This window comes from Pan troglodytes, chromosome 19 (assembly GCF_028858775.2).
Source record: "Pan troglodytes isolate AG18354 chromosome 19, NHGRI_mPanTro3-v2.0_pri, whole genome shotgun sequence".
NCBI classification, from domain to species: domain Eukaryota; kingdom Metazoa; phylum Chordata; class Mammalia; order Primates; family Hominidae; genus Pan; species Pan troglodytes.
The window spans coordinates 13,990,296-14,018,138 of NC_072417.2; the positions used below are offsets into that span (position 1 = coordinate 13,990,296).

Genomic DNA, 27,843 nt, shown 5'->3' on the forward strand with positions numbered 1-27,843 from the left:
AAGCTGGGTAGAAGAGATGGACCCTTTAGAAAATATTCCTGGTGGCCAGGTGCAGTGGCTCATGCCTGTGATCCCAGCACTTCGGGAGGCCAAGGCAAGTGGGTCACCTGAGGTCGGGAGTTCAAGACCAGCCTGACCAACAAGGTGAAACCCCGTCTCTACTGAAAATACAAAAATTAGCCGGGCATGGTGGTGCGTGCCTGTAGTCTCTGCTACTTGGGAGGCTGAGACAGGAGAATCACTTGAACCCGGGAGGCGGAGGTTGCAGTGAGCCGAGATCGCGCCACTGCACTCCAGCCTGGGCGACAGAGCGAGACTCTAGGAAAAAAATGGAGAGAGGGAGGAAGGGAGGGAGGGAAAGGAAAGGAAAGGAAAATATTCTTGGCGCCATCCTAGGAGCCACAACAGGGATTCTGCCACTTTCTCTACCGGCGCAACTCACATCCTATATTTAGAGGGGCTTACGAGGGCTATTATGTTTCTCAGGATCAAACAAACAGAATAAACAACAACAATATTTTTAAGTGTAACATTCCACCCGCGGGACCATTGATCCTGAGGGCGGGGACCCTCATTTACCCCCAATCCCAGCTCCCAAATGGACCTAAGTGGCGTTAGTAATGGGGTTGGTGGCATTGGTGTGCAAAAAGTGTGCTCAATCTGCACACACACACACCCCACCACCCACACACAACACTCACAAAAACCACGGCCTCAAATGGCGGCCTGTTTTGGCTCCTGACCGCGGTGGGAGAGAAGAGGCTCCAGTCAGAGTTGAGACGCTCTTCCAAAGGCCTCTCCTGACCCGCCCACGGAGTGGGGGCAGTTTGGTATCAACGCACAGTCTTTCCCTTCTAGGCCCTCCTGCCAACACGACGCACAACTTTCGCCCTCAGTTTCCCTCGCCTCCGTCAACCGTCGTCCAGGCAGCCCCGTCAGCAACCGCCGCCCTTCCCGCCCGCGAAGAAAGCGCGGGAATCGGGCTGTGCGCAGGCGCCGTGGACCGCGCAGGCGCAGTGGCCGCCACCTCGGCGCGATGGCATCTTCGCTGCCTGCCCGGCCGCCCTTGGCCGGGCGCGATGACGTTAACGCGCTTCCTTGGCGTTCTCACACTGTGGGCGCAGGGATGGCTCCAGCTCCTTAGAGTTTTGCCCAGAGAGGAAAGGAGACTGTCCTGTGACTGGAGAGACAGAGGCAGATCTCCTGCCCAACCGGCCTCAGCCCCACCATCGTCTAAAAAGTGTGCCCCACTTCCCCGCACCCCCTGGCCCTTAGGGTCCAGACATCCGTTTGTTAGATGCTGGTGGCCACCCAGAGTGTGCCCGGAGATGGACTCGAAGGCCACCCGAGGTGTCTGGCTCAATTTCTGGGTCGGATGAGGGTCAGGGAATCTGAGTCCCCAGGAGGCTGGGGACAGAGCTGAAGCCCAGGTTCAGATGGCGGCCATGGAAGGCGGAGAGCCGTCAGCGAGGCAGCGCCGGGGCTGCGGGAGCTTGCGGGAGCTTGCGGGAGGGAAGCGCCCGTGAGCCGCAGAGACGCTCTGCAGGGGAAGCCGCGTGGTGTGCGACCCTGGGCGTTGAGCTCCAGGCTTCCTGGCAAAGAGGACTGTGGATTCCTGGCCCTGTGACCTTGGGCAAGTTACTTACTGAACACCCTCTGGACCTACCAGTAAAAGAACAATAACAACAATCGCCCTAAAAATACTAGAAGATGAAATAGACAATCCTGGCACACAGTAAATGCCCAGTAAATGTTAGCCCTTATTTAATTTGAGTAACAGTAGCTGCCATTTATCCGGAACTTACTATGGGCCAGGTAGTGGATTCTAGAGCTGTCTGAGTTCAAACACCATGTTTTGTTGTTACCGTATCTTCTAACCATTTGAAGACTGGGATAGGGAAGGGCTTAGAGATGAAAGGAAGATTGTTAGTAAAGGCCTAGGCCTATAAGACCACAGACATTTTAGTAGTTGCTTTAAAACTAGCTCAAGTAAAGAAGAGTGTTAGAAAATAATATTAGATGTAGACTGAGACCAGATAATAGCAGACCTTGAATGCCAGAGTAAGGAACAGCTTTCAAGGAATAGGGCCATCTTTTATTTTGAGAAGAAGACTTGAACAATAAAAATAAAACTTGTTATTTATCATGGTTCCAGAGAGGAGTTACCCAAAACATGAATAGAAGCTTCAGGGAAGCAGATTTTGACTTGATATCTACAAACGGATGTGCATACATTTACAACACTCACCCACCCACCCCAAAAATAGATTTTTCATTAAAAAAAAAAAAAAAACACCTTAAGCCGATTACTTCTGTAGGGACTGCAGACATGAGCAATATAGAATCTTTGCTAGCAGTTTATAAACTTAATCTGTTTTATACTTGTCTTGTTCTGCTTATTTATTTCCACCTGGAAAGTTGGTCAGGATGGGTCACAGGGAAGGAGAAAATTAAAGTAGTAAAAGTAGTTTGATTACATAACTACTGAACATCACATTATGTATGAGACATCTTATGTATAATATTTAACAAAAAACCCTTCTTATCCCCCAATCATACCATCTGGGAAACAACCCACCTTAAATTTGTCTCCTACAAAATTTCTGGCAGTGATCTACTGGACAGCCATGACTGTGAAGTAAAACTTTGCTCTCCTTTTGTTTTGTTTTGTTTTTGAGACGGAGTTTCGCTCTTGTTCCCCAGGTTGGAGTGCAATGGCACAATCTCAGCTCACTGCAACCTCCGCCTTCCAGGTTCAAGTGATTCTCCTGCCTCAGCCTCCTGAGTAACTAGGATTACAGGCACCTGCCACCACGCCCAGGTAATTTTGTATTTTTAGTAGAGACGGCGTTTCACCATGTTGGCCAGGATGGTCTCGAACTCCTGACCTTAAGTGATCCGCCCACCTCGGCCTCCCAAAGTGCTGGGATTACAAGCATGAGACCACACCTGGCCTCCTTTTGTTTTAAACTACATTATTTTATTAATACATCAGGCAACTCTATCCCACAAAACATTTGTAATGCTGGAAGTTACGCTTACTCTTTTAAGTACTTCAGAATATTATATATTCAACTTAATAATGAGATAGTGACAATTCGAAAGGGTTTCACTTCGTATACTATCAGTTCGCTGAGAACTAATAAAAAAGTGTGGTTTTTTGGGTCATCCCAAAAATCAAGTACACTTTGGGAAACAGGGAGTTAAAAATCTTTCGGAAGTTAACTTGGTATAAGAGTATGAAAAGCCTCTGTTGCTCTAGTTCTGAGGAAATGCTCTCCTTTTTCCTAATAAAGCTTTCCACAGAAGACAAACTCTGTACACAAAAAACAAGGTAAGTATGGGAAATAATTGCTGCAATTCATTAACTCTCAAAAAAGTTATTCATTTTGACATGTAAGAGAAACTTTATTTATGAATGTGAAATGTGCTTCAAAGTGCTGATCTGTTAAAATTCCATAAAACAAGCTTCAAAATGCAAGTCATTTGTGCCAGCTACGAGTAAATAACTGAAGCAGCATTTCCAAAGAGACTAGGGCAAAGGACAGAACAAACTACAAATCAGCAGAAAAGAAACCAAGCATAGTAGAGTGTTAATAATTCACCATAGTTACTGCTCTTAAAACCAAAGCAACTAAACAACTGTCATCTGTTTACTTTTACGTGTGTTTTCATCATCTCTACACCGTCTGAAGTGTTCAGTGTACATGGATGTGGACAGACAGTCAAAGCCTACAGGAGCTTTTTTTTTCTATTAGAACAGTCATTTTAAGCGTAGATTTGATGTGGTTATTTTGCTTTCTCTATCTCTGCATTATAAGCTCTTAAAGGAAGAACATTCAGTGGGTTTATTAAATATTAGGAAGCATTCATATTTTATTTTTCCACCATGTATTTGGTTTGTATGCATGTTTGTTTCCTGAGCACACTGTAATGGCTGTTTATGTGAATTCTGAAAGAGCAAAACTAGAACTGTGAAGAAGACCAAAAATAACAGAGAGGCACCCTATTGTCCTGTGAAAAACACTAGACTTGGAATGAGAAACATGGGTCTCAGGCCTAGGTTCTCCTACATCCCTGCAGAACCTTAACTGAGTTACTTAACCTCTCTTTCGTTTACCCCTGCAGTGGGGATGTCAACACCTAACCCACCCTATCGTATAAAATTAATGTATGAATAAACTGAGTGAAAGAACATTATAAATTAAACTGTGCAATTGTAACAAATTACTCTTATTGTACCCTCTATCAAACAACCTGGCGTTACTAGTACATGGTATTTCCAGTACTTGAACATATTTGACTTTCTGGGAGATTGAGCATGAAATCAAATCAGATTTGGCTCAGAGTCATTTCTCCAAAGGGATGTAATCATCTTAGTATTCTGGAAAATTTCCCCTAATAAGACCCCTTTTTGAGTAACACAGTCCGGTGGAGAGTCCCCGCTGACGGTGAATAAGGCTGTGTCTATATAAGTTCACATGATGTGGTTAGCACATGCAGTGTGTCCCAAGACATTTTCAGGCATCACAAAAACTTGAAAATTACTAACAGTTGTCTTTCCTTTGGTATTTAGGCCAAAAATGAGGAAGATTCATAAGTAAGTTAACACAGAATTACCAAAAACTTCATGAGAAAGAAATGAAGGGATGTTTCAGGGTAGCTTTTCGAGTCCCAAGTGATCATTGATTTGGCCCTTCTGTTTCTGATTGTGAAAAAGCATTCTGAAAGAATGGGCGCCGCTTCAAGAGGAGGTCTCTGAGGGTCAGCCTTTGGCTGTTTATAGAGGTGAGATTCAAATGCCCTCAGATCATGAAAAGTGCTTGAACTCATTTCAGAGAAGAAATGTTTTGAAATGCCCGTGGAAATACTGAGTGGGCCACTTTTTTATTTTGTGAAATTAGAAACGTATAAACTATTTTTATTATTACAGATAATTGTGAAAGCCTCACTGGATGACATCCTAGCTGAGGAAAAGAATGGAATTTTTGTATTAGTATGAAATGCTAATTTATTACTGTATTTAGATCTACTGACCATCTGAGGGAGTTAGAAGTTAAAGTAAACAGCTGTATCTCTAGTTGATCTTTGCATATTTTAATCCAAATATGGTAAAGGGCAGGGCTAAAGAAGGGAGTGTCCATAAACGGGGCTCAGAACTTGCAACAGAAAATTAAAATATACTCCACTCAAGGGAATTCTGTACTTTGCCCTTTGGGTAAAGTCTCATTTACATTTCTAAACCTTTCTTAAGAAAATCGAATTTCCTTTGATCTCTCTTCTGAATTGCAGAAATCAGATAAAAAACTACTTGGTGAAATGACTTCTTGTCACATTGCTGAAGAACATATACAAAAGGTTGCTATCTTTGGAGGAACCCATGGGAATGAGCTAACCGGAGTATTTCTGGTTAAGCATTGGCTAGAGAATGGCGCTGAGATTCAGAGAACAGGGCTGGAGGTAAAACCATTTATTACTAACCCCAGAGCAGTGAAGAAGTGTACCAGATATATTGACTGTGACCTGAATCGCATTTTTGACCTTGAAAATCTTGGGTAAGACTATGCTTTGTATTGTATATGTATGTATGTTGTGTGAAAAGTGGTAGATGTGTGAAAGAGAACACATATATGTATATGCAGATGATAATTCATGTCCGTACATGCAGTCGTATGTTGAATAAGATCACTTTCACTTTTAATTATACTGCATTGTGAATTGCACAATTATCTAAACTGGGCATTCACATGCTCTTTTATAAACTTTCTTAAGCACCAGATTATTAAGTTTTCTTTTCAAATGTATACAGACTGAGACAATAAATAGAAAAGGGTTTTGTTTTAAAATCATACCTTTAAAGAAACAGATTTAATACTCCTTTGCATTGAGTTAGTGTTTGGCCACTATGCTAGCATATAAAATTGTTAGCTTTTTAGGAAATTCACTACGTTTTCAAGCAACTATGCTTACGGTAATGCATAAAGTTCTAGTTCAAAAAATGTAATGTTTCAAGTAATATTTGTTGAATGAAAGCGTGATTAAATATCTTTTGTCAGAAGACATCAGACACTTTGGGAGGCCGAGGCAGGCGGATCACGAGGTCAGGAGATCGAGACCATCCTGGCTAACGCAGTGAAACCCCATCTCTACTAAAAATACAAAAAATTAGCCGGGCGTAGTGGCGGGCACCTGTAGTCCCAGCTATTCGGGAGACTGAGGCAGGAGAATGGCGTGAACCTGGGAGGCGGAGCTTGCAGTGAGCAGAGATGGTGCCACTGCACTCCAGCCTGGGTGACAGAGCGAGACTCCGTCTCAAAAAAAAAAAAAATATATATATATATATATATAAGATATGCACAGGCACAACTAGCCACTGTTCTATGTGCTTGTTTTCTGATCAACTCTAATTTGAGTTAGATCACTCCTTAGGTTTAGTCTCAACACAGATCAAAAAATGGACACTACTCTTAATAGAAACATGCCTCACTTTATGGAATAGATGTTTTTCAGGGCAATTATACAGCAGTCATCCTGTTTGTATCAAATCATATTTTTACTAGCATAAATTTTAATTTGAGAAATGCTTTATCTTCATGACTGAGGTTATGTCAACACAATTCGTGCTTATCTATTGACCTAAGAGAGCTGTTAACTAACTTCTATATTACAAGTAAGAATTTGTTGAAGGATAACTTTTAGTCGGCATATTAACTTCCCAAATAGGTGTGAAATGGACTGGGGTGAGTTTATGAGCACCCAGTAGTATGCATTTCAGTGAGCACAGTCTTTTCACTTAAATTCACTTTCTGCTCCTTACTGTTAACACTGTTCAGAGACTAGACTGTTCCCAGCGTGGTTGAAAAATTATAAAATAGATAAACTAATTAACTTCTCCCATCCTGCCTCTCCCAAATTTATTCATTTTCCTATATTCCTCATCTCAGTGGTGGCATCATTATCCACCAAGTCCCCTGTGAAAATCACCCTAGAACCTTCCCAGTGCTTCATCTCCCACGTCTAGTGGGTCACTAAGTCCTCCCAATTGTTCCTTGCAAGTACTTCACAAATCCAGCCTTCCTCTCCAGTTTTACTACCTTAGTTGATTTCCTCTGTGGACAGTTAGAATAGCCTCCTAAAGGGTCTCTCTGCATCCAGACTTGCTCTGACCCTTCCTGCCATCTATTTTCCATCTGATACCTCTAGGAATCATCCTAATATGCAAATCTTATCATGTCTCTCCCCTGCTGAAAATTCTTTAAAAATGTATCCAGAATAGATTTAATCCACTTAGTATGGCTAATGCCCTTCAGAATCTCACTCGTCCCTATTCTTCATCCCTTGGGACTCTTCCAATGGGAGCTCAACTGCAGGCATGAGAACTCAAAAGTGTCCATCTTTTTGAAAACTTCAAGACTTGACTCTGAGCAACTGGGTAGATACTAGCACCATTTACTCAAATGCGGAAGAATGATATAGAACCAAAATTGTCGGGGGCGACCTCAGGGGGTTATTTCATGAATTAACTTTTAAAATGTATAAATATCCATTAGGCTTGGTTTGCATACAATAGGAACCTAAGAATAGTGGTTTAAACAAATAAGGGTTTCTTGTTCACAAATAGTAAGTCCAGAAGTAGGCTGTCCAGGGCTGATGCAGCGGCCACATGATATCATCAATGCCACAGGCTCCTTCTACCTTCCCACAGCACTGTCTCAACATGGCCCCTTCCACCTTCCCACTGCACCATCTCAACGTGGCCCTTTCCACCTTCCCGCTGCACCGACTCGACGTGGTCCCTTCTACCTTCCCAGTGCACTGTCTCAAGATGCCGGCTTTGTCCTCATGGTTTTTGCTTCAAAGTCACAAAATAACTACTCCACCTTCCTGATCGCATTCCAGGCAGGAATTAGCCCATTGTACACAGTAGGTCCCTTGAAGATACTAGCAAAAATAACCAAGGAATACAAATAGATGGAATTTTAGGAAAATGTGGTTGAACGGTTGAATGAGGAAAAGTAAATGAAAAACATTATTATATCTAGAAAAAAAATGTATCTTAACCATTGTGGGAAGTGGGGAGAGGGTAGAGGCCCATTTGAGAATGGAAGAAAAACTACTGACCCTTGTGCCAGAAAAGAAATACATATATCTGTACCTGCAAACTTGTGGCCTTTTTGGAGAGGTTACAGACTCTGACAACTCTGTCCCTGGACCTCTAGTTTTTCCTGGACCTCAATTAAGAATCTCTAATTAGGCCAGGTGTGGCTGCTCATGCTTGTAATTCCAGCACTTTGGGAGGCCAAGGCAGGAGGATTGCCTGAGGCCAAGACTTCTGTAACCACCCAGCAAGTTCTCCTCATCCGCTGCCCAGACAGAGCTGATTTATCAAGACAAGGGAACTGCAATAAAGAGTTTAATTCACACAGAGCCGGCTGTACAGAAGGCCAGAGTTTTATTATTACTCAAATCAGTCTCCCCGAAAATTCAGAGACTGGAATTTTTAAGGATAATTTGGTGGGTAGGGGGCCAGTGAGTCGGGAGTGCTGATTGATCAGATCGAAGGTAAAATCATAGGGAGTTGGAGCTGTCCTCTTGCGCTGAATCAGTTCCTGCGTGGGGACCATGAGACCAGATAAGCCAGTTTATCCATCTGGGTGGTGCCAGCTGATCTGTCAACTCAGGGTTTACAAAATATCTCAAGCCCTGATCTTAGGTTTTACAATAGTGATGTTATCCCCAGGAGCAATTTCAGGAGGTTCAGAATCTTGCGGACCTCCAGCTGCATGACTCCTAAACCATAATTTCTCATCTTGTGGCTAATTTGTTAGTCCTGCAAAGGCAGTCTAGTCCCCAGGTAGGAAGGGGGCTTGTTTTGGGAAAGGGCTGTTATCATCTTTGTTTCAAAGTTAAGCTATAAGTTCCTCCCAAAGTTAGTTCAGTTTACACCCAGGCATGAACAAGGATAGCTTGGAGATTAGAAGCAAGATGGAGTCAGGTTAGATCTCTTTCATTGTAATAATTGTCTCAGTTATAATTTTTGCAAAGGCAGTTTTAGTTCAAGACCAGCCTGGGCAACAGAGCAAGACTGTATCTCCACAAAAGAAGATTAGCTGGGCATGGTGGCACGCACCTGTAGTTTCAGCAGCTACTCAGGAGGCTGAGATGGGAAGATTGCTTGAGCCCAGGAGTTTGAGGGTACAGTGATCCATAATTGGGCCACTGCACTCCAGCCTGGGCAACAGAGCAAGATCCTGTCTCAAAAAATTAAAATGATCTCTAATTAGATTATGTGAGCCCCAAGTGACTATATTTGTGCACTAGAATTAGCTAAAGTGGGGGAAAAAAAGATGCATTTGATGGTCTAGTCCCATAATAAATAACCCAGTGTACCATAACTACTAAGAAACTGTTCATTAAATTAATGGATATGTTGCGTTCAAGATTGAAATCAAATGATAAATTCTGTTTGATATGTCCTATTCATGACCAGCCACATAAATGAACGTATTACTTCGCAAGCATGCCAATGCAACATTAGTTATATGGAATCAAATGAAGAAAAAGAATGTAAGTTTTCATATATAAACATTTCAGGTAAGTTTTTACTTACCACACAGATTTTTCATATTAAAGATTTGGCAACTGGTTCTTTTTACACTGTGTTCTTATTATATGTTTATATTATCTCAGGCACAGATGTTGTTCATCTTTTTCTTTCTGCTTATAACAGCAAAAAAATGTCAGAAGATTTGCCATATGAAGTGAGAAGGGCTCAAGAAATAAATCATTTATTTGGTCCAAAAGACAGTGAAGATTCCTATGACATTATTTTTGACCTTCACAACACCACCTCTAACATGGGGTGCACTCTTATTCTTGAGGATTCCAGGAATAACTTTTTAATTCAGATGTTTCATTATATTAAGGTAATGTTAATGTTATTAATTTATAAGTTAGCAAAGGACTTGTACTTTTAAGTCAATTATGGATGTGAGACAATCAGAAAACAGTTATGAGGGAAGGTGCAAGAGAAATGGGGTTTATTCCACAGCCAGGCTTGGTGGTTGGGGGGAAAGGGTGCTAGCAGAACACAGAGGCAGTGGTGAGAGGAAGGAGAAAAAGAGAGGAAATAAGTAAAATAATAAACACAATTAATAAAATAATAAAACACTTGTGGATTCTTGTGTCTATAAAATTACACGTTTTATCCAGACAGCCACCAGATGGTGGGGTATTTGTTAAAACCAAGTAAAATTAATATTAAAAGTTTAAATGGTATGGTCAATTTGTTAAAACCAAGTAAAATTAATATTAAAACTTTAAATGGTATGGGATCTCAATGACAAGGTTTTAGGAAACTTAAGAAATAGTCCTTTAACTTAGACTAAAGCCCAGTGATAAAAAGATTGCCTCCCTTTAGTCCTGCCCTCGTCCCCATTTGATTTAGACACCCCAGAATATGTCTAATCTTTCAGTACTTCATAATCATTTTAAGGCTCAGAAATCTCAGAGAAAATTTGCTAGAAAATAGCAACCAACCAGAAACACACATAAGGAACTGTATGCTTATTTCTGTGTACTAGATAGCCTTCCTTCCTGAGAGCAAGGATGATTGAGAGGAAAGAGTGTGGCCTGTGCTCAGATCCTGACTTTCTCCTTCACTAACCTTAGACAAAACACACCATTCCCAAAACCTTGCCTCCTTCATTTTATAAAATTGGTGTCATAACAAACAACACTTACCCATAAGGGTACTCAAAGCCTTAAATGACATAAAGTATTTAAAGCATTTAGCCTCATACCTGGCCTATAGTAAAGATTATTATTTTTGTTTCCCTTCAGTTTTGGACAGTAACTGGGTAGTAGTCCTGGTAGGAGATCATAATGTAGCGATTCTTTTTTTTTTTAATTTTTTTAATTTTATTATTATTATACTTTAAGTTTTAGGGTACATGTGCACCATGTGCAGGTTTGTTACATATGTATACATGTGCCATGTTGGTGTGCTGCACCCATTAACTCGTCATTTAGCATTAGGTATATCTCCTAATGCTATCCCTCCCCCCTCCCCCCACCCCAATTCTTCATTGCCTATTGAAGAGAGAGCGGAATGCTTTGGTTGCCAGATATGGAAGCAGAATTGCTGACACTTTGTTATCCAAACCAAGAGGCCTGTCTTCAATTTTCATGCAGATAAGCAGGAGGAGGGGGAATCACCCAACATCTGTAGAGAGCTGGACCACAGGAATAGAAACAGAATTGTTTAAGAGACCAATACCAAGCTAAATAGTTAGTGTAACCAGTGATGAAACAAAAATCACCACATCCATTAAGAAAGAACATTTATTTCATGTTTTTTGATCATGGTTCTGGAGAACTATTTAATGTACATTTTACCTGGAAAGACATTGTATAATTCAATTGTATATGAATCTCATATTGTATAATTTATTTGTATGTTTTCAAAGCTATAATACCATTGGGTTTTAAAGTATTTCATAAAGCTGTCTTACCAATCTTAGTTGATGAAGTAAAACGTATTGAAGGTATTATTGACTCTGTTGAAGCAAAGAGAACAAAACGTACGGTTTTTACCTAAGAAAGACGTTTTCGATTTTTTTCAGACTTCTTTGGCTCCGCTACCCTGCTACGTTTATCTGATTGAGCATCCTTCCCTCAAATATGCGACCACTCGTTCCATAGCCAAGTATCCTGTGGGTAAGTCATAGTTCCCATTGTCATAACTCAATAAAATATGTCCTAGCTGAAACTCAGAGAAATTTATTTTTTATCTTATTTTATTTTTGAGACAGAGTCTTGCTCTGTCACCCAGGCTGGAGTCCAATGGTGTAATCTCAGCTCACTGCAACCTCTACCTCTCTGGTTCAAGTGATTCTCCTGCCTCAAGCTCCCTAGTAGCTGAGATTACAGGCATGTGCCACCCTGTAATTTTTGTATTTTTAGTACAGACGGGGTTTCACCATGTTAGCCAGGGCTGGCCTCAAACTCCTGACCTCAGGTGATGCACTTGCCTCAGCCTCCCAAAGTGCTGGGATTACAGGCATGAGCCACTGTGCCTGGCCGAGAAAATTATTTTTAAAAAAACATTTACAGCTACCTTCCATATCCTTAGGCTTATAATTGTCAAGTAACAAGCAATTTAGCTCCAGGCAGGCTCTAATTGTACCGAATTTCCCCAATTTCACTGAGCAGCTTTCTGGTTTTGTTCATGTTCCCTTTGCTGTAATGCTTGGCCCTTCTATTTAGTCTGGCACAATTCTTCTCATTCTCAAGATTCAGTTCACCTGTCACCTCCTATAGAACTTTCCCTGACCCTCCTCTATAGCATTAATTACTCCAGAAATGTGTACATTTGACTAAGATTTATAGTGTGCCTACCAGAGACCAACCCTGTGCTAGGTGCGGGGGACAGAACAATGAGCAAGACACACAGTCTCCCCTCAAACAGCTTAGTATCTGATGAGAAGACAGACAGGTAACCAGGTAATCACTGCACCGAGTGATAAATGCGAAATAGGGGCAATTACAGGAGACTGGAAGAGCAGGAAAGACCTAACCCAGTCTTGATGGATCACAGAAGGCCCAAAGAAGTGGGATCCATCTTGAGGTTGTGTATGTGTGTGTGTATGTGTTTGGGGGAGGAAAGGAAAAAAATTGAGAGCAGTCAACAGGATTCTACACAAGTGTCTTGAAATTATCTGTGATGAAAGGCCATTGTTGATTTCCAATCTGCTATAGAGCAATACTTTTGTAAAATGTAATTTAAAAATGGATTTCTAGAAAAACGATCACATACTTGAATATTGCAGCAATGTCAAATTGCTATAAAAGTTTCTAAACACTTACTTTAATTTCTGTACTTATCTCGCCTGGGACTAGCAGCAGACAATTGGTGGACCAGTTCCTGTCCTCAGACAATACTTTGAGGAAAAAGGAATATCATATACAAGGGCCCCAAACCCCTAACTGATGACATGCCATACTTGATACACTGTGTTCTCCATTTATCTTAGCACTCTCTGTTCCCTATCCCCTTCTGCAGGCTGATAGTATATGCTTACTAAATATTAGCTCAAATTACCAGTAAGTACACAATTCCAACTTATAAATGATCATCATTCACAGTAGGGTTTTTTTGTTTTTTGTTTTTTGTTTTTCTGGAAAAGGGTCTCACTCTGTTGCCCAGGCTGACTGTAATGGCACGATCACAGTTCACTGCAGCCTTGACCTCCTGGGCTCAGGCAATCCTCCCATCTCAGCCTCCCAAGTAGCTTGAACTACAGGCACGTGCCACCACATTCAGCTAATTTTTTATTTTTTGTAGAGACAGGATCTCAGTATGATCAGGTCTCAAACTCCTGATTCAAGCAATCCTCCCACCTTGGCCTCCCAAAGTGCTGGGATTACAAGCATGAGCCACCAGGCCTGTACCTCATTCACAGTTTTAATCACACCTATCCCACACAGACTCATACAAACTTATCCATTCCTTCCCACGCAGGTTCTGTAACTATAACCATATATAAAATACTAGCCAACCAGGAGAATCGCTTGAACCCCGCAGGTGGAGGTTGCAGTGAGCCGAGATCATGCCATTGCACTCCAGCCGGGGCAACAAAAGTGAAACTCCGTCTCAAAAAAACAAACAAACAAAAATACTAGCCATCTAACACTGGAAATACATACATTCATGAGCTTGTCCGGAGTGATCAGATTTGACTGGATCAGAAAGGCAAGGGATCTGTTTCTCCCAAGTGCTTGTGCTACCAGTGACCTACTCCAGGTTGTTTTCTGACCCTCTCCTTATCAAGACCTGTCAAAGATCTGAGAAATTTTACCCGACTTACAAGCTAACCATTAGCCTAGCACCTCTGAGTGGATGCCAGTAGAAGACACAAGACTCCTAAAACAGAGACAAAGAATAGATTATTGACAGTAGTAACAGCAGAGTGTCAGCATTTCTGCACCATTACCCAAGCTCCAGTTCCCACAGGGTGACATAGAGAGAGCCAGATGGCAGCTATCCATGCCAGTGGTTGCATTCTAGGAGGGAACCTTTTTTTTTTTTTTTTTTTTTTTTTTGAGACGGAGTTTCGCTCTTGTTGCCAAGGCTGGAGTACAGTGGCACGATCTCGGCTCACTGCAACCTCCGCCTCCTGGGTTTAAGCAATTCTCCTGCCTCAGCCTCCTGAGTAGCTGGGATTACAGGTGCCCACCACCATACCCAGCAAATTTTTTGCATTTTTAGTAGAGACAGGGTTTCATCATGTTGGCCAGGCTGGTTTCGAACTTCTGACCTCAGGTGATCCACCCGCCTCGGCCTCCCAAAGTGCTGGGATTACAGGCGTGAGCCACCGCGCCTGGCTGTGAACCTTCATTTTTATAATGGGCAGTAGGCACGAGTGCCCTTTGCTCCAGGGAAGACCCCATTCCTAACTTCCAAGGCTGTTCACTATACAGACATCCTTGAAAAGATCATCTGGAACAAAAGTAGTCCGTGTCTTGCTCATGAGACTTGCAGATATGCAGAAGATCCATGAAGAATCCTCTCTCCACATCCCTCTTACCACCTGCTTTGCAATAGACATTTCACGAGCTGTTTGTCATCTATTCACTTGTTTATCCTGCCAGTTACTAGGCTGTGACTTCATCTTTGACTTCATCTTTACCTTCTGGTAACTTCCAACATGCAGCCCCACACTCTCACACACCCTCTCAAACACCCTCTTTCTTCTCTAGTCCATTCTCTTTCCTGAGCACCTCATGAGCATAATTAATTATCTGCAGACTATACTACAATTAAAATTACAACTTAAAATATTTTTTGTTAAATCTCAGATGGTTTAGCCAGGAGTAATTTAATTTAAAAGCAGGTTGGCAAACAATATAAATAAAGTCTAAAATTATTCTGGAAATTCAAGTATTGATACTTTTGTGCATAATAAAGGGATCTTTATATGCCATCTTTGGTGGCCCTATTGTCCAAACCAAAAATTAATTTTTCGATACAAGATCTCATATCAGAGCAGAATATTTAGATTGTAGGACATGGCTATGGCAGAGTCAGGGGTGGTGTTGAATGAATAATAATTACACAAATAACTTTCCTAAGTTTCAAATGAGACCACGGTTAATCTGAGAAAGTTAGGAGAGGGCTGTGTCCAGTCGCTTTCCCATATTTGTGTGTGTGTGTGTGTGTGTGTTTGTGTGTGTGTGTGCGTGTGTGTGTGTGTGTGTGTGGGATCATAAGAGTGGCTGCAGCAAACTGCTTCTTTCTAGGATAAGGTTTGCCTAGAATGATCCTGTCACATTTCTTCTTCCTTGAGAACAGAGTACAAAGGTGGTCCTTGTAGGTGCCTACTAGAAGTTAAAGCAAAATTTGTATGCAGCAATATTCTTAGTGTATTATAAAATGTTGACTCAGAAAGATTGTCTCTCTAATGTTAAACATGCTTTTTTCCCAGTGAGTGCATGACATAAAATATTCCAAATAAAACAGCAAAGTTGGAAGGAGAACATATAACATTTCTAATTATTCACAATGAGCTTAATACTCCCTCATATTGAAATATTTTAAAGATTTGGCTCAACTTGTAAGGGCCAAACATATCAGCAATGTTTGTTCTGGCTAAGAGTAGCATTGCCTACAAATATCATAGCCTAAGATTGATATTTGAGAGTTTGGAAATCTTAAGCTTTTATTTGGTGTCACAGAGAAACAGGATCTGTATCTCTTATTGCTAAGCCTTTGATTTGTTTCAGCTAATTGCCTGTATTTGGATATTTAGCTTACTCTAATTCCTTACTTCAAGTATTGATACTTTTGTGCATAATAAAGATTCCTTCATTCTTAAATCATTGACTAGGGGATTATTATGATTGATTTAAACTATTCAACATTTACTCTTGAAATGGAGAGAAATTTACCTACCTTGAAGATTGGAAGCCCAACTAATATCAGGATTCTATTAGAAACAGGAGGAAAGTGAAATGGATTTGGGGTAGGCAAACGACAATGTATTCTATAGTATTCCTACAGACATATCTACAAACACACTTTTTCACATATTTGTGTAAGTCATTTATGCACAGATGCATACCTTAGCCACATTTATGACACCATATACTTAAATATATGTTCATACATATATGCAAGAAACCTAAGCACAACAAATAAAAAATGATGCAAGAGAATAAGATAAGATTTTGTGTATTGGGAAATAACAGAAGCGGGTGAAAACAAGATGAGTGTAAAAGAATGCAGTATGTTAATGGGATGGAAGAGAATGAGGGTAGTGCAGTTGGGGTAAATGGTTTGCCAAATAGAGAAGGTGATGAATGGGGAGATGACTTTGTGGGAGACTTGAACAGGAAGGAAGGGTCTACAAAAGTAGTTTAAAGAAAGAGTATTTTGTAGATGTAAGGATGGATGCTTAACAGCCACACCAAGTAGACCTAATAGTACAGGCATCATTTCATATGAGTTAGAAGAAATGAACACAAGTTTTTTCCTGCATAAAATTAAAACCAGGCCAAGCACGACGGCTCACGCCTGTAATCCCAGCACTTGGGGAAGCCGAGAAGGGCAGATTACCTGCGGTCAGGAGTTTGAGACCAGCCTGACCAACATGGTGAAACCCTGCCTCTACTAAAAATACAAAAATAAGCCAGGAATGGTGGCCCGTGCCTGTAATCCCAGCTACTCGGGAGGCTGAGGCAGAAGAATCGCTTGAACCTGGGAGGCAGAGGTTGCAATGAGCAGAAATCACACCACTGTACTCCAGCCTGGGTGACAGAGTGAGACTCTGTCTCGAAAAAATAAATAAATAAATAAAGCCATTGCACTATTGTGTTAGGATGGATTGCTAGGTTAAGGGCAAAATCATTGCTCAGGGGTCACATAGATTGTCATATTGACTGAAATCCATGATTCATCTAGTCTGGATTTCTGTGAAATCTATAAAAATAGATGTCCTTCCTCCCGTCACAGCTAAATGTTAGATCTTAACAGTTTCTCTTCAGGTCCACCTATTATTTTGTCAGCATAAACTTGTTCACCTCTTTTACTATGTTATGACTTTTAAATATTTTAGCAATACTGAAGGAAATTTAAAGAAAAAAGACCACGAGAGTTTCCTATTTCTAACACCACTGATTTTTTCCATGTTCTTTCCCAGTCTTTATTCACTATGCATCTAACTTAAACATGTAAATGTTCTGCTTTACGTTTTGCCAAACATTATGTCTCAAATATTTTCCATGATGCTACATGGTTTACCTTTTTAGTAATTTTAACAACATAATTCTAAATCTTGATACATTAAAATGCTTAGTTTTATAATATATTTTCATACTTATATAAATGTGACTATCTCTCCTTCTGTACCTAGGTATAGAAGTTGGTCCTCAGCCTCAAGGGGTTCTGAGAGCTGATATCTTGGATCAAATGAGAAAAATGATTAAACATGCTCTTGATTTTATACATCATTTCAATGAAGGTAAGTAATAATGAAGGTAACGTTATCAAACTTAACCACCAAACATTTAAATAACAATTGGAACCTGGGTCAAATTTGCCATGCTAAAGATATGAAGTGCTTTTTAAAATTTTTATTCACTTCAGCTATTCCCCAATGGCCAGGATAGACACATTCAAGAAAAGCAGCTGCCAAATAAAGACTCCACATTAAATCCTTATTTCCTGTTAATCTCCATTTTAAAAAGAAAAGAAAGACAAGAAAATACAAATGCCCAGTAAACATATGAAAAGACGTTCAACATCACTAGTAATTAGAGAAATGCAAATTAAAATAAGAAGTCACTTCCCCCATTAAGTTGGGAAAATATTAAAGTCTGCAAATATCAAGCGTTGGTAAATGTGTAGGAAAAGGGGAAACTCTCATTACCTGCTGGTGAACATATAAGTGAACATATAAGTTGGTAAAGACATTTTAGAGGATAATCTTACAGCATCCACTTCTTAAAACACACCAATCTTATTACCCAGCGATTCCACATCTCAAAGAAACACAAGCACAAGCAACATGTTGTTTACAAAGATTGTTATCGTGCATCATTTATAACAGCAAAAGAATGGAAACAGCATGAATGTCCACCTGTTGGTGGAGAGTTAAATAAACTAACATGGAAGAATCTTCCAAACACAATGGTAATTAGCAGAAAGCAAGTTGCAGACCAAGACATTCAGTACACCAACTGGCTTTAAAATAACAATAATAATCATCACCTTCTAGGATACATATATATGTTAACACATCACAGGAAAAGTCCTAGAAGAAAACACACCAAACTGATAACAATAGTTACTGGGGACGGGAGGCAAAACCCAGGCTAATTTTGTCTTAATTATATTCAATAAGAATAATGTATTTATGTATTATTTCTGTAATTAAAAATTAATTAAATGGGGACGGGTGGACAAGGTGGGTATATACAGCTCTATGTACTATCTGCTCATTTATTTGGTAAATCTAAAACTGCACTAAAAAGTCTATTAGTTATAAAAAAAGCTTACTTTAAAATGGAAAATAATTGCTTAAAATCAAAGAGGCATTCTATGTAAACAATTATTCCAACAGACTGAGTTGAAATTGTTGTTGAGGAATGGGCAATTATAATAACAGAGGGGGTGTGTACTTCGGTGTCTGTGGGGAGTAAATTCCTCAACCTCAGATCGTGCGCACCCCACTGCAATCACAGACATTCGTTTTGTGCTTGGGAATCCTTTGACTCCAAAATCATGAAAACTGAAAATTTGCTTTTTACCATCTTTGTCTGAGGGCAGGTTCTATACTGTCTAATGGAACTGGTTTTGAGAAGATCACAACATATTTACAATAAACCCTCTGAATAGGAAGTGTGGGACTACAATATGTTAAGAAGTGATACATTCAGATAGAAGGCCACAAATCTGGGTGGAAAACGTGGTTGGTTTTCAGATCATAGTCCATAGAATCCTACCACAAGGGTGGAGAAAAGCAGTTCCTGGAACACCCCACCCCTTAACCCCTTATCTCTGCTTCAACCAGAGCTCTTCTGTGTAACATTTCATTTAAGCAAAGGATTCGGCAAATCAAAAATTGTCAACCATGATTAATTTAGACTATCCAGCTTGGTGGATTTTCAACTGAGCACTCCTATCCAAAGAATGCTGACAAATGAATCATAGCCGCCATGTGAAAAGTCTGAAGAAGTGTGTAGAAGGGCTTCATTCTTGACTCTGTCCTACTCAGAATTGTAGTTAGTGACTTGGATAAAGACATATGCGACATGCTTAGCTAAGTGACAGGTCTCAGGAAGATAGCAGGAAAACATCCTGGTTGAGAAGGCAGATCCAAGAAGTCCTGACAATCTTTAACAATTGTTTAAACCAAATGTTTAAGGTTAACAACATCAGGGACCAAAGTTTTGTTCTTATGTTTAAAAAAAATCCCAGAATAAGGGAGGTAATGGTCTTTTTTTTCTGCCTTGAATAAACAACACTTGAGAACTGTAAATAAATTCTGAGTCCGTAATCCAGAAGAAACATCTATAAAGAGGAATTTAGCCAAGGAGAGCATTGAGAATGTTGAAGAGCTTGAAAATCATAATGAGAATAATTCCTGGCCAGGCGCGGTGGCTCATGCCTGTAATCCTTGCACTTTGGGAGGCCGAGGCAGGCAGATCACTTGAGGTCAGGAGTTCAAGACCAGTCTGGGCAACATGGGGAAAACCTTGTCTCTACTAAAAATGCAAAAATTAGCTGGGTGTGGTGGCATGCGCCCATAATTCCAGCTACTCCGAAGGCTGAGACATGAGAATCGCTTGAACCAAGGAGGCAGAGGTTGCAGTGAGCCGAGTTCATGCCACTGCACTCCAGCCTCGGTGACAGAGTGAGACTGTCTCAAAAAAAAAGAAAGAAAGAAAGAAGTCTACATTAGAAAGAAATTCGACACATTTTCTGTGACCCAGAGGGCAGAAGAGAATCAATGAGATAAAGTTACCTAGAGACAGAAATTTTTTTCTTGTGTTTTCTTTTTTTTTTTTTTTTTTTTTTTTTTTGAGACAGGGTCTCACTCTGTTGCCTAGGCTGGAGTGCAGTGGTCCAATCACAGCTCAATGGAGCCTCAAGTTCCTGGGCTCAAGCAATCCTCCCACCCAGCCTCCTGAGTTGCTGGGACTACAGGCGTGCACCACCACACCCGGCTAATTTCTGTGGTTTTTGTAGAGACAGGGTTTTGCCACGTTGCCCAGGCTGGTCTTGAACTCCTGAGCTCAAGCAATCTGCCTGCCTTGGCTTCCCAAAGCATTGGGGTTACAGGCCTGCGCCATTGCGCCTGGCGAGACAGAAATTTCTTATTAAAAAAGCTGAGCAGCAATGAAACGGGCCACACTTTTTGAGGCTGTAAGAAGTCATCTTCTGCATCTGTAAGATGGCCAGAACAATACGGAGAATACTCAAACATAGATGGAAGTTAGGCTTTCAAGACTCCTTCCAACTGTAAGTAGCAAAAACATACTCCTTTGTGTTCTATCAGTTTTTACTTTCTTCCTATCCAACTTTTTGGTTTAAAGAAATGAGATCTGGTAAGTTCCCATCTTCATCTTGGAAGGTGTGGTAGATTTTAATTCTTCCCTTTCCCGCATCCACATCCTGGCAGTGTGATGTTTCATATCCTTCTGTTCAGAGATAGAGTCTATTTTTCCACTTCTGGAATAGCTGGCTTGCCCATGTGAATTGTTTTGTGCCATAGAAGAGGCTTGAAAAGCACTTGCACATTGGAGCTTGCTCTCTTCCTGCTCTTGGAAACCCTGTACGTGTACCATTATGTACAACAGCCCACATTGGCTTGCTGGATAATGAAAGCCTTTGAGGTGGAAAACTCAGGCACCCTAACAGACAGAGTCATGCAACTCCATCTGACAGCCCATCAGACATAACAGTAAGGCCATCCCATAGGATCCAGCCTCCAGGTGAGCTGTCAGCTTACCACAAAGGCAGGAGCAAAACAATAAAAAAAATCCACAAAGCCAGTGTAGACAGAAGAAACTTTCCAACCAACCCACAGAATCATGAACTAAATTAGGAGGTGGTTGTTTGAAGCCACTAAATTCTGGGGTAGTATGTTATGCAGCAGAAGCTAACTGATACAGAAGTGATCACTGGGTATACCCATTCTAACTCTGCTCTAAAAGCAAAGGAAGGCTTTCCTTTGAGTTGTGACCATAACACGCTGTGGGCCCTACATTGGACCAAACGTTCATCCTGTTTGCTCAGAGATAGCCTGGTATATGCATAAACTACTCCTTTTCCAAGTTTCTGGGAATTGGGTTGAGGTTGCTGCATCTTTGGAAGTTGGTCTCCACCACTGGCAGGCTGCCTGCATCACAAGATCTCATTACTCAGGAGCTGTCCAAGTGTCTAATGTACTTAGTTAAGAAAAAGAGGCTGGGCATGGTGGCTCACGCCTGTAATCCCAGCACTTGGGGAGGCTGAGGCAGGCGGATCACAAGGTCAAGAAATCGAGACCATCCTGGCCAACATGGTGAGACCCCATCTCTACTAAAAATACAAAAATTAGCCGGGCGTGGTGATGCATGCCCATAGTCCCAGCTACTCAGGAGGCTGAGGCAGGAGAATCGCTTGAACCCGGGAGGTGGAGGTTGCAGTGAGCCAAGACCACGCCACTGCACTCCAGCCTGGGTGACAGAGCGAGGTTCCATCTCAAAAAAAAAAAAAAAAAAAAAAAGGAAAGAAAAAGAGCACGACACTGAAGTCACCTCAGTTGCTGGAACTCCTCCTGAAAATATGCAGTCATAAAACATCATAGCTGGAAGGACCCTCCAAGATAAGCTAATCCAATACCTTCATTTGACAGGTCAAGAAAGCGAGCCTCAAGAAGTTAAGCATCTTGTTCAAGGCCGCATAGCCAGGGGATTAGAGCCCAGGTCTCCTGACCCCCAAACCTAGATTCTTTTTCTCTCAAACTGGCTTTTTCAGTTCTGTTTTCTACCTCTGGCCGTCGGCGTGTTTGTGGACAGAGTGCTGATAGGAATCATTGAAGGACATCTTTTGGCCTAGTGCTGTTTATGAACATCCTTAACTAAACGTTATCTGTTCTCCCCATAGCTGTCTTCATTTTGTTATTGTTGCTGTTGTTGTTATTGTTTCTTCCTTACATTGTTAACTTCCCTTTTTCCAGATTTTTTTTTTTTTTTTTTGAGACAGAGTTTCACTCTTGTTGCCCAGGTTGGAGTGCAATGGCTTACTGCAGCCTCCACCTCCCAGGTTCAAGAGATTCTCCTGCCTCAGCCTCCCAAGTAACTAGGATAATCCCAACCTGGGTATTTTTAGTGGAGATGGGGTTTCACCATGTTGGCCAGGCTGGTCTCGAACTCCTGACCTCAGGTGATCCACCCAACTCGGCCTCCCAAAGTGCTGGGATGACAGGCATGAGCCACCACACCCGGCCCAGAGATGTTTTTAGTTGCCATTGATACATATTGTTTTTGTCATAGGAAAAGAATTTCCTCCCTGCGCCATTGAGGTCTATAAAATTATAGAGAAAGTTGATTATCCCCGGGATGAAAATGGAGAAATTGCTGCTATCATCCATCCTAATCTGCAGGTAACATTTGTTCTTTCTTTAAAGTGTTGAAAATAATAATGCTGTACCTTTGAATAGAAGTTTATAGCTCATACAGCACTTCGCGTACATTCGCCCATTTGATGCTCTCAAAAGACACTGAGTGTAGATAGGGAAGATGTTCAGACTGTCGCTCAATAAATACTTATTCAGTGTAACCTGTGCTGGCTGTGTGGACACCCCAGTAAGTATGGCCTACACGCTCAATGGAATTTATAGTGTAGGTACACAAAAGTCTAACTTTAGTCTAGAAATGAAGATAGCCGGATGAGATGACAGAATAATGAGGTGGGAGAGGAGTGGTCAGACAAGGCCACTTAGAGAAAGTGAAACTCCTACCCACATTCAGCGGGTGGGAATTATGATGTCTATTTTAATATAAGGAAATACAGGGCCGGAAGTTAGATCCTTCCCACAGCCATGTAGCTATCAATGACAGATCCAGAGTTAGTGCTCTTTCAAGTTGGCCGCATCGCTTGCTACCTCCCTGTGACAGAATAAGTTAGAGAAAAACGACTGGAACCTCTTTCTTCTGCCACCATTCCCCGACTCTCCTCAGAACCCCCAGAATCTACTCCTTGCCTAGTTTTATCAATAATGACATAGTGAAGAAGGAAAAAAAAAAGAGGCTCTTGAGAGAATGTAGGAGGTTTAAATCCAGAAAAGGCAAAGGGAAAAGGAGAGAAGAACAGATTTCCAAAGCCAAAGTATCCATTCCCCAGTGCAAGTGGCCTGCACACTCCCAGACCTCAGAGATGGAAGAGAACTGGTGGATTATCTAGTCCGGGGCTTTCAACCCCGACTAACCTTTACCTAGAGAGCTTTTAAAAAACATCATAATAGCAATGGCAGGACTCCACTCTGAGATACTCTGATCTTTTTGGCTTGGATAATCAGGATTGAAAAACACTGATTGATCCAGTTCCTATCCCTGTTTAGTGACTCTAATAGTCATCCAGACTTGCAACTGAATGAAGTGGCCTGCCCAGTAATACAGACGAGTGAAGCAAATCCTGCTTTGTGGCTTAATGGGACCCAGGTGGAAACCTGAAGAAGCAGCCTTAGGCAGTGTTTGTTTTTGTTTTTGTTTTTGTTTTTTGAGATGGAGTCTCGCTCTGTTGCCCAGGCTGGAGTGCAGTGGTGCAATCTCAGCTCACTGCAAGCTCCACCTCCCGGGTTCAAGCAATTCTCCTGCCTCAGCCTCCCGAGTAGCTGGGATTACAGGCTCACGTCACCACGCCCGGCTAATTTTTGTATTTTTAGTGGAGATGGGGTTTCACCATGTTGGCCAGGATGGTCTCAATCTCCTTACATCATGATCCACCTGCCTCGGCCTCCCAAAGTGGTGGGATTACAGGCATGAGCCACCTTGCCCAGCCTTAAGCAGTGTTTTAAAGGAAAGGTAAAGACTGGGGGAGAGAAAGGAAGAAAGCACTATTGGTGACAAAAATATCAAGTACAAGAAACAGAGGCCAAGGTGATGATGTCATGGCAGGCTAAAACAGGATTTTTCAGGTTTTAGGATACTCTTGAGGAGTACAAAAATAATCCCAGGCAGACGGAGAAGTGAGATGAATGAGATCAGTAGCAAACTGGGCTAGTGGTAGGTCTCGAAAGTTAGGAAGGATGGTTTTGATTTGACAGACAATAATGAATGGCTCAGTATTCTACAGGAGGGATTGATTGGTTAATTCTGCCAACAAATATTTTTGAATGACAACTAAGCTCATTCTGGGCCTTGAGATTCAAGATAGGGAAGGTTCCTCATGGAGCTTCCATCCCAATGGGTGAGGAGAACTGACCATGAATAAGTAAACAATATGTAAACCAAATCATTTCAAACTGTAATAAGTGCTGTAAAAGAAATACACAAAATAATATAGCAGAGGGTATAACAAAGGGTTCCAATTAGACGGAGTGGTCACAAAGTGCCATCTCAGAGACAGTGGCACTGAAGTTGGAACCTAGAAGATGAGAAGCCAGCCATGTGGAAGGCAAGTGAGAGGCCCTGAGGCTGGAACAAACTTGGAGCATCTGAGGAACAGCAAGAAGACCCATATCCCTGGAGAGGAGGAGTGAGCAGAGGACGGTAGAGCCTGGAGAAAACACAGTTCAGGACCCGGTTATGAGTCTAGATTTTGTCCTAAGAATGACAGTTCTTACTAAGGGATGCTAACTGGAATCACGTAGGGGACCCCTCCCAGTGCCTAGAACCCACCACAAACTACTAAAGTAGTGCTTCTCAAACTTGAGCCACATGACAATTATGGGGAGCTTTTTAAAAATGCTGATTCCTGGCCAGGAGCGGTGGCTCACGCCTGTAATCCCAGCGCTTTGGGAGGCCGAGGCGGGCGGATCACGCGGTCAGGAGATCGAGACCATCCTGGCTAACCGGTGAAACCCCATCTCTACCAAAAATACAAAAAATTAGCCGGGCGTGGTGGCGGGTGCCTGTAATCCCAGCTACTCGGGAGCCTGAGGCAGGAAAATTGCTTGAACTCGGGAGGTGAAGGTTGCAGTGAGCTGAGATTGTGCCACTGCACTCCAGCCTGGACAGAGCTGAGATTACGTCTAAAAAGAAAAAGAAAAAATGCTGATTTCTGAGTCCTCTTCCCAGGGGCTCTGATCTAATTCATCAGGGTGTAGACAGGGAATCAATTGAGTTCACCAGGTGATTTTCATGTGGCTCAGGTCTGGAAAGCACTGCACAACGTCGGAATCTCCACAGGTGGGGCTAGCCAGACGTGTGTTGAAGAGGTTCCTTTAGTGATTCTGGGGCAAGTCTCTGCCTGAAAAACCACCAGTTCAGAGAAATAGTTCTCAGCCGAGCCACCCTGTAAATCATCTGGGGCCTAAATACAATAAACACAGAAAACAGTGAACTATAAATGGGTAGCATGAGGGATTCGAGGAGGTGGCTGAAAGAAGCACGTATCCTGATGGCATGGTTGCGGGTTATATGACTCCATGCTCTGCAAGTCAGAACTCAGAACTGCACACAAAAATGAGCGAATTTCACTGTAGGTAAATTTTAAAATAAAATATAAAAATAATGATGCCTAGGCCCTCCTCTCAGATTCTGATTTGATTTATCTGAAATGGGCCAGCCCCTCTACCTGTATATATGTATTTAACATCCCAAGCGATCATAATGTGCCACCAGGAAGGAGAAAACTGCGGTGATGCGGCACTTCCCAAACGCTAATGTCGTGCACGTGAACGTCAGGGAACTGTTAACATGAAGATTTTGATTTGGTAGGTCTGCTGCGCATAATGAAATCCTGCTTTTCTAACAAGCTCCTGGGTGATGCGGATGCTGCTGGGAAATGTTAGAAATGCAGAATCCCAGGCCCCCACCCCCGACCTATAGAATCAGAATCTTCATCTTAACAAAATCCCCAGATGATTTACAAGCACCTCAAAGTTTGAGAAGAACTGTTCTGGGGTTCCTGTGGTGTGACAGCCGTGGTGCTTGAGGGCTCAAAGGTCCAAATCCCTGGTGCGGGACCCTTCAGATAATTCAGTTGTTACCCTAATGTAGGAGCACATTTGGAATACACCCACCTTGTCCCAGACTCTCCCCAGCCCAGCACCACCTTCTCTCACCAATCCCCGTCAGAACAGAATCTCCTTGTATGCAGGTACAACATGGCTCATTTTTGTATTTCCCAACGGTAGAATGTCTTGCACACAGAAGACTCCTAATGGATATTTCCTAAATTTTGCTGAACAGAATTTAACTTGAGCTGGCAACAGGCAGACTATGCACTTAGGTAGACATGCATTTAGTTTTGCCTTTTAATATTATAAATCTCTTTGGCTACATTCAAGGTAAACCTGGTATTGAAGCAAACTCTTTTTTATTTTTTTTTAGAGACAGGGTTTCACTCTGTCACCCAGGCTGGAGGGCAGTGGTGTGACCATAGCTCACTGTAGCCTCAACCTCTGGGGGCTTGAGCAATCCTCCCACCTCAGCCTCCTGAGTATCTGGGACTACAGGCATGCACCACCACACCCAGCTAATTTTTCGTATTTTTTCTAGAGATAGGATCTCTGTGTTGCCCAGGCTGGTCTTGAACTCCTAGGCTCAAGCGATCCACCCACATCGGCCTCCCCAAGTGTTGGGATTACAGGCAAGGAGCCACTGCACCTGGCTGAAGCAAATGTTAATTACACGTTTCAATTATACAAATGCAAAGGGGAACTCTTAAAACTACTGCCAAAATTCACGACCCAATGTCAGCGCAGTCAGATCACTTGCCTGCATCTCAATGCCTCGCTCAAGTATCTCTTTTAAAACAACAGAATACTGTAATTTGTTAGTTGTCTAGAGTCTGACATAAATTTTTAGAGGAGAAAAACCAAATATAATATATTTATTTTGATTGTTTCCTGAGAGGATCAAGACTGGAAACCACTGCATCCTGGGGATCCCATGTTTTTAACTCTTGATGGGAAGACGATCCCACTGGGCGGAGACTGTACCGTGTACCCCGTGTTTGTGAATGAGGCCGCATATTACGAAAAGAAAGAAGCTTTTGCAAAGACAACTAAACTAACGCTCAATGCAAAAAGTATTCGCTGCTGTTTACATTAGAAATCACTTCCAGCTCACATCTTACACGGTGTCTTACAAATTCTGCTAGTCTGTAAGCTCCTTAAGAGTAGGGTTGTGCCTTATTCAACTGCATACATAGCTCCTAGCACAGTGCCTTATTCGGTAGGCATCTAAGCAAATTTCTTAAATTAATTAATATATCTTTAAAGATATCATATTTTATGTATGTAGCTTATTCAAAGAAGTGTTTCCTATTTCTATATAGTTTATTATACATGATACTTGGGTAGCTCAACATTCTTAATAAACAGCCTTTGTATTCAGAATATAAAATTGAAATAGATATATATAAAGTTATTTGTTTTATTGTGCTTTGCCTTACTACACTTCACGGATACTGTACTTTTTTTCCAAATTGAAGGTTTTTGGCAACCCTGTGTCTAGAAAGTCTAACAGTGCCATGTTTCCAACAGCATGTGCTCACTCCTTGTCTCTGTGTCACCCTTTGATAATATTTCAAGCTTTTTTATGATTTATTATATCTGCTATGGTGATCTGTGATCAGTGGCCTTTGATGTTACTGTTGTTAAGTGTTTTGGGGCACCATGAATCGTGCCC

At 41.7% G+C, this 27,843-nt stretch overlaps 2 protein-coding genes across 28 annotated transcripts in view; one reads left to right on the forward strand and one right to left on the reverse strand.

The window, feature by feature from the left end:
* The window catches only part of SPATA22 (spermatogenesis associated 22), a 203,198-nt gene that overhangs the window by 161,151 nt on the left and 14,204 nt on the right, over window positions 1–27,843 (reverse strand). For 5 of the 25 annotated variants that reach the window (XM_063798010.1, XM_063798009.1, XM_009431544.5 and 2 more), the window contains exon 1: window positions 843–989. The exons of 2 other annotated variants lie outside the window; for them this stretch is intronic. The gene's annotated coding sequence lies outside the window, so the exon portion shown is untranslated. Of the gene's footprint in view, window positions 1–579; window positions 1,073–27,843 lie in introns of those variants that run through there. 18 more of the 25 variants (XM_009431546.4, XM_016930504.3, XM_054669774.1 and 15 more) reach the window with 12 other exon arrangements.
* On the forward strand, window positions 992–27,786 carry ASPA (aspartoacylase). 3 transcript variants are annotated; one of them, XM_054671058.2, is made up of 10 exons: window positions 992–1,633; window positions 2,704–2,821; window positions 4,577–4,600; window positions 4,721–4,788; window positions 5,293–5,555; window positions 9,731–9,926; window positions 11,625–11,718; window positions 17,412–17,519; window positions 22,540–22,649; window positions 27,067–27,786. In XM_054671058.2, exons 5-10 carry the CDS (start codon window positions 5,320–5,322, stop codon window positions 27,262–27,264), a joined length of 942 nt encoding a protein of 313 aa, XP_054527033.1. In that variant the 5' UTR covers window positions 992–1,633; window positions 2,704–2,821; window positions 4,577–4,600; window positions 4,721–4,788; window positions 5,293–5,319; the 3' UTR covers window positions 27,265–27,786. The 3 variants fall into 3 exon arrangements, with proteins under 3 accessions (XP_054527033.1, XP_054527032.1, XP_001158110.1); XM_054671057.2 differs by having other exon boundaries at window positions 4,577–4,788; XM_001158110.6 differs by lacking the exons at window positions 992–1,633; window positions 2,704–2,821; window positions 4,577–4,600; window positions 4,721–4,788 and adding an exon at window positions 3,264–3,334 and having other exon boundaries at window positions 27,067–27,582.